The sequence below is a fragment of the Streptopelia decaocto genome, assembly GCF_964273445.1.
Source record: "Streptopelia decaocto genome assembly, chromosome: 5".
Taxonomy (NCBI): Eukaryota; Metazoa; Chordata; class Aves; order Columbiformes; family Columbidae; genus Streptopelia; species Streptopelia decaocto.
Window position 1 is genome coordinate 72334991 of NC_138659.1, and position 12962 is coordinate 72347952.

General features: G+C 57.2%; 1 protein-coding gene across 1 annotated transcript in view; it reads left to right on the forward strand.

Annotated features, from left to right (window-relative positions):
- The first annotated feature begins 242 nt into the window (after positions 1-242).
- The window catches only part of INPP5A (inositol polyphosphate-5-phosphatase A), a 219139-nt gene continuing 206419 nt past the window's right edge, over positions 243-12962 (forward strand). Inside the window, exon 1 of the mRNA XM_082054376.1 lies at positions 243-424. Within this exon, the coding sequence (XP_081910502.1) occupies positions 350-424 (75 nt within the window). The 5' untranslated portion in view covers positions 243-349. The remainder of the gene's footprint in view (positions 425-12962) is intronic.

Below are 12962 nucleotides of genomic sequence, written 5' to 3' on the forward strand. Positions count from 1 at the left end.
GCAGCAGCGCGGAGCGCGCAGCGCCCGGCCAGCCCGCGGGCAGCGCCCCCGCCCGTCCCGCCGCCCTGCCATGCGCCGCGGCCCGGCGCCAGCCTCCGCCGGCGGGACCCGTCCCGGCAGCAGCGCCACGGCGGCGGCGGGAGAGCGCTGAGCGCCGCGGCCCCGCAGCAGCCGCAGGGCGGCCGGCCCGCCGCGGCGCGGATGTCCGCGGGCTGCCCGCGCCGGGACGACTCGCCCGCGCCCCCCGCCCGCCCGCGCTGACGGGCCGGGCCCGGCGCCCCGCTCGCCGCAGCGCCCCGCGCCCGCCCCCGGGCTCCCCGCAGCTCCGCGCTTCCGCCCGCCCGCCGCCATGGCGGTGAAGGGGCCCGCGGCCGGCGCCGGGGTGCTCCTGGTGACCGCCAACGTCGGGTCCCTCTTTGACGACGTAAGTACCGCGGCCGCGCTCCGCCGGGGTCGGGGGGCTCGGGGCAGCGCCGCGCCGGTCCTAGCGCCGCCCCCGCCCGCCGCCGCTCCGTCCCGCCCGCCCCGGCCTCAGGGACGGCGGCAGCGCTGCGCGGCGGGTGCGGGTCCCGCTGGCCGCCCCGTTCCCCGGGGCCGGCCGGTGCGCCCGGCGTGTGGGCTTTGCCGCCTCCGCAGCCCGGGACCGGGCGCTGGGTTCGCGGCGGCAGCGGAGCGGCCTCCCGGGGCTGCCCTGTGCCGCGGCTGCGGGGCTTCGTGGGGCTTGTTACCGGCGGTGTCCCGGTGATCGGGGCCGTCCGCTGCGGGTCTGCGGGGGCAGGAGGAGGTCTCGGGGTGTCCCGTTCTCAGAGCGGGAGGCGCTCCCCGCGGAGCTCCTGCCGTAGCTCTCGGCACAGGCTGCGGCTCCGCTCAGCCCGGGCTTTCCGGAGGCTCTCTGCACGTTGTGACATGAAAACACTGTTTGATTTCTGTTTACCATAGTATATTCAGACAAATGTCTGGAATATTTCTCATTGCTGCAAATAGGACAAGTGCAACAGTTGGTGCTGCTAGCAGTTAAGCAAAGAGAAAAAGGCTTTCTTGTAAATTTGCCTGCATTAAGACCGGTATTTGCAAATATCTGGAAGAGCAGCCAGGCTTCTAAACCTCCGAGGCTGCGCCCGGGGAGAAGTCTGGCACTGTTGTTGTTGGAGGCAAAGCACTTCTGGAACTGAGTAATTCTGGCATGTCGGGTACCGCGAAGGGAGTGTTTCTAGGGGTTTGCAGCTTGTTAAGCAGCGCACGTCTAGCAGGGAATTGGGTCCAGACTTGTGCTGATGTGCAGTCCAATAATGCAATTCATGTTTTCACCAGGGTTAGTAAATTTTGACAAATTATCGCCCCAGTTATTTTTACACTTAAAAGTGTCAGTTCATATTAAGTGAACACTGTGAAAATACTTATTTCATAATAATTTTCATTATTATGGCCTTAGACTTGTGCAGCATCTGCTTGTGAGCAAAGCTGCGTGGTGTCTGTAGGGGTCCAGGGGCGGCCGCTGCCCTGAGCCGGCGCCTCTGCCTGAGCCCAGTCCTGGTCGGCCCCGCGCCCGCCGTCTCCCGTGGCAAACACTGCGGTTCCAAGTGCTCTCCTGCCCTCTATTTCAGCCGAGAGTGATAAAAGCGGCCCGTTTCGAGCACTGTCATTTAAGAAATTCTGTGCTGTCAAACGAAACGATTTCCTGGTTCCCAGTCAGTATACTAGAGTCGCAGGCATTCCCGGGGAAGGTGACGTGTATCTGTTATCGCTTGGTGTGACCAAAGCGGGGAACGCTTCTGCTCTAGCAAGCGACTCCCTTGCGATGAAAAGTTTCGTTTTCTACAGCAACAAAGCCGGGCTTATTTGGATAAGTTCCACTGCAGGGTGAGGAATGGAAAGACTGGTCTGAGCTTTGGTGATTGCATTTCTGGTTTGTTGCTGTTGGAGCTGGGACGAGCGACCGCTTGGTCAGGTTTCTGGAGTAATGTTGGTGCAATTCAGGCACGATAAAGATGACATTAGCTTGTGAGTTGCGTGTTGGAGCTGTCAGCGGCTGTTCCTGCTTGTTGGGCTCTTCCTGTTCAGTTGAGGAGTAAGTTTTGCTGCTATGAGCTGAAGTGATTTCAGTTGCGAGCAAGGACTCCTGCTTTGATAGACTTCACCTAAGCTGGGCTGGAAAACCATTTCCAGTTCCTCTAATCCATTTTTTCAATTTCTGATTCCACATTTCAGTTGGTGATACATATTTTAATTAAAGACAACATTTTCAGTCGTGTTTTGCTGGACCTCGGGGCAGTATAATGGTGTGTGTTTCCACAACAGGCACAGAAACCCTGGGCAGATGGGCGGTCGGATCCCGGTATCCTGTGCTGACGTGGTCCCGCCTGCTCTTGCTCTGGGGTCTGGTTCCTGGCGTCGTTCCTGCAGCAGCTCCAGGGCAGGAGTGTCCTGCAGGGCTGGGGGTTCTGCTGGCGGGGGTGTCGCGGTGCCGAAGCTGCCCGGAGCCCGGGGGCGGTTCTGCCCCCCTTCCCCACAGCAAACCCTGGTGCTGCCCTGCCGCGAGCCCTTCTCGTTTGGTTAGAGCAGCCCGAACACGCTGTGTGGCACAGCACGATTTGCACTCCCGACGTGTTTCATGTGAGTGCTGTACTTGGCCGCCCATGCTGTATGTGCAAATGCTCGTCAGCTGAGACCGGTACTTTATAGGGAGAATAATTTCAAGTGTCTTTGGTAGACAGGTTCATCTGAGTGGGCTGGTCTTCCCTAGATCACTGGTACTGCTGACCTGGCTATACTTTTGAGAGATCGTTGTTTTCTCCTGCTGTCCGACTGCCAGAAGCACGTGATGCTACCGTGCTGGTTTGCTCCTGCGTCCCCGTCCAGCAGTACCCGCTGCGGCGCTGCCCGGCGAGCGCGCGGACAGCCAGGAGGGGCCGGTTCAATCCTCCAGCAGTTCCGCTGCTTCATGGAAAACATTAACACACTCTTAGATCTACAAATATTCTCCAAAGTTTCACGGACATGGGCAACTCATGAATATGAATGCCTATATTTTTGGTACACTTGTGTTTACTTAGGCGTTTAATGTTTGTCTTGCTGTATGAACATTTCCTGTTTTTTATCAAACTGCACTCTTGCTAATGGCAGAATATGGAGTTCAGGTTACTTGTGGGTCACTCTCTTTCCCCCCCGCCCAGGTGGCCCTGCCCATGGCAGGGGGTTGCACTAGGTGATCTCTGAAGGCCTCTTCCAACGCAGACCGTGCTGTGATAGCAGCTGCTCCGTTTCTCTCCTCCCCAGCTTCCTTTGCTTCCCCGCTCTGCACTGACAGGATTTCACATTTACCTTTCAGTGAGCTGCAGTGGCCACAAAATCAATCTGCCTGGCACTTCACTGCTTTTACTCTGTAGGATTTTCATTGTTTTTTCCTCTCTGCAGTGCGGTTTCCATTCTGTTCGGCGTGTTGTGTTGGTTTCGCGGGCAGGAGCCGGGCGGTGCGAGCAGCGGGCGCAGGGCGCGCTCCCCCGGCTGCGCACACGCCTGCGACAGGCGCCCCGACCGCGTCTGCAGAGCTCCCCCGGCTGCGCACACGCCTGCGACAGGCGCCCCGACCGCGTCTGCAGAGCCCCGAGGGCCCCGGGCTCACGGCCGCGCCGCTGGCTGCAGGGCGAGCTGGGGGCGCGGGCAGGTGGGGGTGTCCGTGCCGGGTGAGGGTGCGGCAGCGCAGGAGACGTTTGGGTGTTGCTGCGGGCTGTCCGGGTGCCCAGCGCGGTGCTCGTGGCCCGCGGGCACAGCCCGGGGCTGCAGATGCGCGGACACGTGTGGCGGAGGCACGTCTGTCTGTCCGTCTTTCCTTCGGGCGGGCCCCCAGCCGGCCCGTTCGGCCCCGCGCTGTCCCTCCCGCAGGTGTCTCTGCTGTGGGACCGTGTCCCCGAGCCCCCCTCGCTCTGCGTGTCCCTGTCCCCGCAGCAGAGGAGCGGGGCAGCTTCTGCTGGATGGAGCCGGATGGAGATCTTTGCAATTCTGTTTTTGGTGTTGTCTCGGGAGTTTTGTTACTGTTTGCAGATTTAGCTGGGTGCAGTCACAAATATTGGAAAAAACACATTAGTGCTCACACTTGAAAATTGTGGTTTGCTTTGTTTCACTTGTAGGTGCCTTTAACAATCCATATTGTTTAAACCTCTGTCCGCAGATCTTTGGGGTAATGATTTCCAATGTGCCCAGCAGACTTAGCCATGCAAGATCCAACATTTCTGCTTGGGTTGGCAAACAGTTCACTTGTTCCTCTTTCCTTAGAAACTGGGATATGTGAGCCTGAGTCAGGCAGGTGCTTCTGAAAATGTTTCCTTCTGTCTCCGTACCTCTGAATGTACACAGCTGTGCTCTAACGGGGGTCCATGCCGTTCTTAAATTCTCAGGACAGACTTAAGCCAGAATAGAAGTGTGACAATGACAAGAGAGGCAAAAGCTGAACAGAATATGTAATTTTATCAGCTTAAAAAGGAAGGAGGAGAGAAGGTAGGTTAGGGAATTGCTGTGTGGCACTGGGGTCCTGCTGCCCAAGGTCTTTACATGAGTAACAGCAATACTGCACATGTATTTTCTTTGGCTCTACGAACTGATAGTCTCCATACGACAGTGCCAAGGTGGGACATCAAGCTTTGACATTCGTGGGTGGCCTCACCCTGCTCATCACGGGCTGCACGTCTCCGTTCCTCACACCGCACATGCGGGGGTAGGCCTGGAATTGCTCGGAACTAGTCCTGTTTGTAGCAGTAGAATTAGAATTACAGCAATAAGCATACTTAGAATAATGAGTATGAGCTTGGAATATCCTTCATTAAGAGTTGAAGTTTATCGATTGAATTTGAAGTAGAAATACTTCCCATAATAGCCTTTAAGAACAGCCTGCTCTTTGATGGGTGTTGATCACAGGCTAGACTTCTCTTTATCACAACTGACCTTAATTTTCCAATCCTGAAACAGGGTGTAGTTTTGTTTTGATATTGGATATCTGTGTGTTTAGCTGGTATTAGGTGATAATAAGGGGATTTTGGGGTTTGTTTGGTTTGGATTATTTTTCCCGTTTCCCCCCCCAAGGAATAATTTGAGTTGTGTGGAGTGTTTCGAGGTGTGACCGGGGCTCGGTTCCGCGGGGGGCGCGCAGCCGGTGCCCGGAGCCGCCCCGCGCTCGCCCGCTCCCGGGCGCCTGCGCTCCCGCCGCGCGCTCCCGTTTCAGGAACGCGTGTCTCCAGCCTTAACGGAGAAGGCAAGTGAGAAAGCGTCCTTCAGTGTTCTCTATTACGGGAACCCTAAAAATAAGTAATCACTAATTTGTCTATTTCTGCACTCCTTGCTTTCTATTTTCTGGTTATTTTGGTGTCTTCTTTCTGACTTTGATTTTTTGTTGTGCGAGTGCCACTGGGAGTTTCTGAAACATTGTTGCTACTTTCTGTTTGTTTGGTTTTCTATGGCAGAAGCTCAAATGAATGTTTTTCGTACAGTTTCCGCTGTACTCATGCTGTGTTTTATGAAGCCCTCCCTTGTTTCCCTCGATTCCAAACCCTCTTTGCAGGAGGTGAGCTTTTGAGGTAGACCAGCATTCAGTAACGCTGAAAACTCCCTGAGCTGTGTGAAAATGAGCATGGGGAGGAGTTTTGTTACCCTTTGCAGTGCTTGTGCGTTTGGACGAAAAAAGTCAAATACCTGAGGGGTGTGTTGTATTTAGCGACTGAAGTTGGTGGTGGCGCGTTCCCAGCAGGATACAGCTGTTGTCCCAGATGTGCAGCTGAGCCGCGCGGTGCCCAGCGTGCTGGTCCCCGAGCGTGTGTCCCCCGTGTGCTGCTGTGCACTCGAGCTCTGCTCGGAAGGAGCGGGACGCAGTCACTGCCTCTGGGGCCGGGGCTCCTGCGGGGGCCGAGCTGGGCCGGGGGGGGCCGAGCTGGGCCGGGGGGGGCCGAGCTGGGCCGGGGGGGGCCGAGCTGGGCCGGGGGGGGCCGAGCTGGGCCGGGGGCCGGGGCCGCAGCAGCAGTGTCCGTGCTGGCCTGGGAAGCGAAGCGCTTTTTGCAGGTGCACAGGGACAGCTTGCTGCCGCCGATCCTCGTGCTCTGACAAAGCTGCAGGAGAGCTGGGGAGCGCTGCACCGCCTGTAGCCCTTTCCTCATTCAGGCTGCAGGGCGGTGTCAGGGTCAGCCATACAGTGAGTGCAAGGCGCTTGCAGGCGTGCGGTTTTGACCAGGTCTTGCTTAAATCCTTCTCAGCCGGCGTGCAGAACATCTAAACCCTCGTGCTGGTTTGTAGCTGCCCAGGTAGCCCGCTCTCGGTGGCCGTGTGCCGGGGTCACCCACGCCCTGGGTGGCCTGTCCTGTGTCCAGGCTGCGTCCCTGTCCCCGCAGCCCCTGGCGCCCGGAGCCGCGGGCTCTGGCGGCGCAGAGCGGGCTCCGGAGCGAGCACGGCCCGGGGCAGCGGTGCAGCGGGGCAGCCACGCTGATCCTGCAGCCTGTGCTTGTCAGATTTAGATCTTTTCTGATTTGCTGAAGGTGATTGGAACTGCAGTAGTGCAGGTGACTCAGAGCATTGGGCTTTTCCTCCAAGGTAGAGTTCTGTGCTTTAAATACATATATATATGTGTTTCTTCTTGAACAAAACCAACTTTCTTTTCAGCAGGTACTTTTACAATTGTCTGAGCCAAGCAGCTCTAACTAGGAGTTTGCACAGTGTTTAGACTCCCTTAAGCAGGAAACTCAGATTATCTTGTAGACCATCTCTCCTCTCCTTTTGATTAAGTGTTATCATTAATAGCAAGAGCACATTTTTACATGAGGAAGTAATAGTGGCAAGTGCAATATATAATTACAGTTTTCTGTTAATGTGGTTTTATAGCAGGTGGAGTAGAATGAACGTTTTGTAACTTGCTGTGTTTCCACAAATTGCCGGTGTATCAGTGTGGTGGGTTAAGAGGGTTTCGTTCCCGGAATGCTGAATATGAAGTGGGGCAGTGGGAGCGGGGCCATGGGAGGAACGCTTGCCCGGCACTCTGCTGGGTTATTGGCCTGTACGAGGGCTCTCACAGGGGTCACGTTTGAAAGGTTTTGTTGCTGTTTCAAAGTTCTCATCATAAATTTTATTACCACAGAATTTGACTTCCAAGGGAGTTGGACACAGAATGCCAGTCAAGCCCTCAAACTGCATAGTTTTTCTAAAAGGCTGATCTGGTTTTTACTTGCTTTGAATCTTTTTTCCTTTTCTGTTATTTATTTCATCATACTCTTTATATCTTCCACCCTCTACAAATGTGTTTCCTCTTTTTATCTCAAATACTTTCTTTCCCGTTCTTGTTCTGTGTGTGCTGATCCCCTCCGGGAAGCTCTGCCCTGTTCCCCGTGGATGGTTTGGAGCCGGGGTGTTGCAGAGGAAGGTCACCTTGTCATTCGCGGGGTCCTGTGTGCCCAGGAGCGGACTGGGCTGCGTCTGGTGACCCAGCGTGGCGCCCGCCGCCCGGGAGCGGGAGCTGGGGCTGCAGGGCAACTGCTGGGGGGATCGGGTCCGTTACTGCGCGTCTCTGGATCCCTGCGTGTGGGGGGATCGGGTCCGTTAGTGCACATCTCTGGGATCCCTGCGTGTGGGGGGATCGGGTCCGTTAGTGCACATCTCTGGGATCCCTGCGTGTGGGAGGGATCGGGTCCGTTACTGCGCGTCTCTGGGATCCCTGCGTGTGGGGGGATCGGGTCCGTTACTGCGCGTCTCTGGGATCCCTGCGTGTGGGGGGATCGGGTCCGTTACTGCGCGTCTCTGGGATCCCTGCGTGTGGGGGGATCGGGTCCGTTACTGCGCGTCTCTGGGATCCCTGCGTGTGGGGGGATTGGGTCCGTTACTGCACGTCTCTGGGATCCCTGCGTGTGGGGGGATCGGGTCCGTTACTGCGCGTCTCTGGGATCCCTGCGTGTGGGGGGATCGGGTCCGTTACTGCGCGTCTCTGGGATCCCTGCGTGTGGGAGGGATCGGGTCCGTTAGTGCACATCTCTGGGATCCCTGCGTGTGGGGGGATCGGGTCCGTTAGTGCACATCTCTGGGATCCCTGCGTGTGGGAGGGATCGGGTCCGTTAGTGCACATCTCTGGGATCCCTGCGTGTGGGGGGATCGGGTCCGTTAGTGCACATCTCTGGGATCCCTGCGTGTGGGAGGGATCGGGTCCGTTACTGCACATCTCTGGGATCCCTGCGTGTGGGGGGATCGGGTTCGTTAGTGCACATCTCTGGGCCCCGGGCGCACACGAGGCTCAGCTCATGGTTGCTCCTCCACCAGGACGGCCCGTCACGCCATTCCCGGCACCGTGTGAGCAGAAACCAGGTGTCCGAGCTGCCCCGGCAGCCCGACTGGCTTCCCGTGGTGCTCCGGAGCTGTCTCCTCTCTGCCCCCTCCCAGAAGACAGTTGCTTTGTCACAGCTTTGCCTTGTCCTCTGCCCCTCAACTCTTCCCTTAATTGCAGAAGTTAGGCAGGCGGTCTGACTGCAAGCCGGTTCTATGCTTTTTAGTGTGTGCAAGTTATCAAAATGCATCTACGTTAGTGTAGTGTGAACTTCATTTGATATTTTCTAACCGTTTTTTACTTTCTTGGTAGAGAATAGGAATCGGTCAAAATAAACCCAGGACTTTCTGCCTTTGCTTGAGCAGCCTGTCACAGAGCCATTCAGCGTCCTTTTTGCGTCCTTATTACTGGAGTGACAAGGGGTCTGTGGAGCAGCAGTGCAGCAGCTTCCCAGCACCCTGCGCCACCTGCCAAACCACCTGGGGAAAAATTAACTGCTTCAGGGCAAAAGGTGTTTTCCTGTCCTAATCAGGAGGAAGGACGGTTTGGGGTGGGAGCGCTGGTCCTGGCTGTGGGAACCAGGGTTCAGTTCGCGTTCAGCCACAAGCATCCTGTCTGACCGGGGAGAGTCGGTCAGTGCTGGGGTCAGGTCGTGGTTGGACTCGATGATCCTGAGGGTCTCATCCAGCTGAGACGATGCTAAGTGACGCCAGGTCCCCTGGGTGCCTGTGCCCCACCGAAGGCACTCCTGGGCGGCGGAGGGACGCGGGTCCCGGCTCCCCCTCTGCATCAGGCGGATCTCGGGAGGGCGCAGAGGCTTCCCGGGCTGTCAGTGGACGTCGCCCGTCTCTGCAGCTCGGGTCTCGCTGCAGGCGCCGGGAGCGCGTGCAGGAGCCGCGGCCGATGGCAGCGCCGAGCGCCAGGGAACACAGCGCAGCCGGAGCTCGTTTGTTATGCCGTGCACGGGGCAGAGCTGCCTCTACTTGTTCCCTCTTCGTTTTCCAGTTTCCATTACATTCTTGAAAAGAGATGGATGATTTTCATTGCCCTGGAGTGTGTTGGCAAGCCCGTGCGTGAGTGGCCGTGTTCTGGGGCCGGCTGCGTGCCGCTCTGAGCACTCCCAGCACCGCGCACACCGGCTCTGCGAGCCCGACCCCGCTCTGAGGTCCCTCCTTAAAGCCCTTCAGTCATCCTGTGGGAGCTTGTTTTGAAGTGTTTTGTTTTTCTGGTGTGGCAAACTCTAATTTTAGAGGCTTTACCAGTCCCGGTGGGAAGGGCAAAGCTAGTTTTCCTGTAGGAACAGCTCTGAAATGGATGCTGAACGTCCTTTGGCGGTGTTTGGTTGATGTGTCAACCAAGCGTTAAAAGAAATTGTTCAAAAACCACTTGAGGGAATTCTGTATCCATTAAGTACCATCAGCCAGCATTAGCTCTGCTTTAATTACTTCAGAATTCTTGTTTACTTAGGGACAGAATTCCAGCTTTTCACAGCACTAAGTGAGCAGTGAGGACCTTTGTGCGCAGTGCGGGGCAGATGGCTGTGTTGGGTCCCTAACTGCAGCACAAAGAGGGTTCTTTTGGCTGTTTCTGGCCCTGACCTCACCATTCAAAACGGTTTTTTGAAAACAGATGTTCAAGGTGAACGTGTTCGTCTCGAATCCCCATTGCACTTTTTATTGGAGGAAGAAATTGGAGTTTTCTGACATTTGTCTTTAGCCTCCAGTGTTGCCGGGCAGGTGGGGGAGCCCAGAGCTGGGTGGGACAGTGCGGCAGGGCCGCCCCCCGCCGCCCCCCGCCGCCCCCCGCCGCCCCCCCCCGCCGCCCCCCCCCGCCGCCCCCCCCCGCCGCCCCCCCCCGCCGCCCCCCGCCGCCCCCCGCCGCCCCCCGCCGCCCCCGCCGCCCCGCCGGCCGGGACCCAGCAGCCCGCTGACGCACGTTTGTTTTCGCGAGCTGGCGGTGTCGTTGTGGCTGCAGGACAGGCCCGGTCCAGGCCTGCCTGCCTGCAGGACCCTGCAGCCAGTTCTCATTTGCCTTGTGGGACAGCAGTTTTTAGCAAAAGGAAGCAAAGCCTCTTCCCTTCAGCTTTCCTCACTGAGTATTGAAGTGTTTGTGAATTACGGCTGCTGTGCGCCCTTTCCTTATCTCAACAAACAAAGATCCTTAATAAACTTAGGAAGAAAGTGGAAAAGGATCTGATGCTGTGTGGTTCTCCTTGTTCTTACAGGCTGTCAGTGCCATTGTAGTGTTACCGAAGTGAGCGTGTGGAAAATGTTGTGTGCCAGGACCGGCGAGGTCAGGGCTGTGTAGGCAAGGTCAAGGGACATATTCTCAACTAAGTACATGGAGTTTTGGTGCAAGATTTGCTGGCTCCTGTTGCTTAAAAGAGTGAACTTTTACCAAACTGATTCATTTTTCGTTTGTGAAATATTCAGTGTTGTATAATGGAAATCCACATTAACCAGATAAAAGCTTTGCTGTATGTTGTGTTCAGAGCAGCGCAAGGGCCGTGAGAAACCCCTTTCTGGTCGAGGCTGCGCAGTGAGGTGGGGGCGTCCATCGGGGGCCATGAGAAACCCCTTTCTGGTCGAGGCTGCGCAGTGAGGTGGGGGCGTCCATCGGGGCCATGAGAAACCCCTTTCTGGTCGAGGCTGCGCAGTGAGGTGGGGGCGTCCATCGGGGCCGTGAGAAACCCCTTTCTGGTCGAGGCTGCGCAGTGAGGTGGGGGCGTCCATCGGGGCCATGAGAAACCCCTTTCTGGTCGAGGCTGCGCAGTGAGGTGGGGGCGTCCATCGGGGACATGAGAAACCCCTTTCTGGTCGAGGCTGCGCAGTGAGGTGGGGGCGTCCATGCGGGGTGTCCGGAGCCACGGGTTCTGCTCCGGGGGTCCCGCAGCCGCCCTGCACTGTGCAGCCAGACATCCTACTTCTTTTGTTTTCTTACTTTTGTTGCTGATGCCATTGCCCGTTGCTTTCCAGCCCTTGCAGAACACAGCCGCCTACTTCCCAGTTCATCTTTCTGTGGCGAATCCTCGTTCCCTTTTTATCTGCGCTTCTGTTACAGACGTAGACCATCTCTAAATGCTTTGCAGAGTAATCTTGTTCCAAGAGCTGCAACATGTGCATTTGGAAACAGACTGTCCAGCTTTCCTGAAAACTTACAGAAAAATATACAAGTCATCTGTCAGCTTATAAAGTGTCTGTAGGTCTGCTGAAACCTTCCTCGTGGGTTTTCTTAGTGTGCCAGAGGGGAAGTCTCCAAGTCAGGCTTGCAGCTCTGGTTGGTGTTTGTTTGTTTGCTGTTCTGTTGACATTTCAGGAGTGAGTAAATATGTTGTTGCTGATTGCTCTGGCCCTGGAAGGTGGGAGAAGCACAGGAGCCAGAAGCTGGTTACAAGAGACGGGCGGTGAGAGCCGGGTCTGCAGGGGCCACTGCCAGCGGGTGAGCGTGGTGCTGACCCCAAACGAGTAACAGCGAAGGTGGTGGTGCAAGGGATGAGATAAGAGAGCTGCTCCACTTACGTGTTTCTATGTTATCTGCTGCTGTGTTTGCAACGTTCCTGTTTGTTAATTGAAGCATGATTGGCCCAAAGAACTGAGCTTAGAATTGGGAAGAGGTGTTGTCAGAGTACAAAGAGCAGAAAAATACGAGTGTTCCTCTTCTGTTTAATGTTTTTGTTCAACCACCTCATAACCTAAGGCAAGATGACCTGCCATTCCTATTTACGGTAGTTCGTGTGGCATAGCTGGAGCACAGAGGGCAAAGCTTCTACCAGCATTCAGGATCTCTCCTTGTCTTCCGAGGAGCGGGTTGGCGGGGCCGCGCGGAGGTTCCGCTCAGGGGTCCCGCGGTGCGGGGCCAGCACGCCGGGGGGGAGGCGCCGTGCACGCCGTGCTGTGCAGGCGGGTGGTGTCAGCGCCCCGAGGCCCTGCCGGAGCGTGCGTGTGTTCCTGGGAGGGGATGTGCGCAGACGTCGGGAAAGCTCACCCTGCTTTTCCTTGGCGGGCAGCAGCCTGCCGACAGAGAGCACTTGTGCGGCTTCCGAACCGCGTGCTGGCGGCTCTGTCTGATCCACGGCTCCAGCACCAGGGCTCGTGCAGAGCTGTGTCCTGGGGACAGCGGCGCGGGACCCGCCGTGCTGCACCCCCGCCGTGCTGCACCCCCGCCGTGCTGCACCCCCGCCGTGCTGCACCCCCGCCGTGCTGCACCCCCGCCGTGCTGCGCACCCCCGCCGTGCCGCACCCCGGCCATGCTGTGCACCCCCGCCGTGCCGCACCCCGGCCATGCTGTGCACCCCCGCCGTGCCGCACCCCGGCCATGCTGTGCACCCCCGCCGTGCTGCGCCCCCGGCACGCACGCGGCTGGTAGCGTTCTGCAGGGTGATGTCTCGGGTCAGCTCCCGCAGCAGGGTCCGGAGGTGGCGCCAGGCTGGGGTGGAGGAGCACGGACAGCTCCTGTTCACAGTCACAGCCGTTTCCCTGGGGTGTCACACGGCGACAGATGCCTGAGCGAATATCCCTGGTAAAGGATGTTAAACCAAAACCTGCTACCACCAGCAAAACCAAACAACAAAACCAAACCCACCCAAACAAACAAACAAGAATTCCCAAGCAGTTAAAAGTTAATGTTTCATTGCCTCATGTTTGGAAGTGGTATTGCTACTGTTTTTCCTTGCAAATAT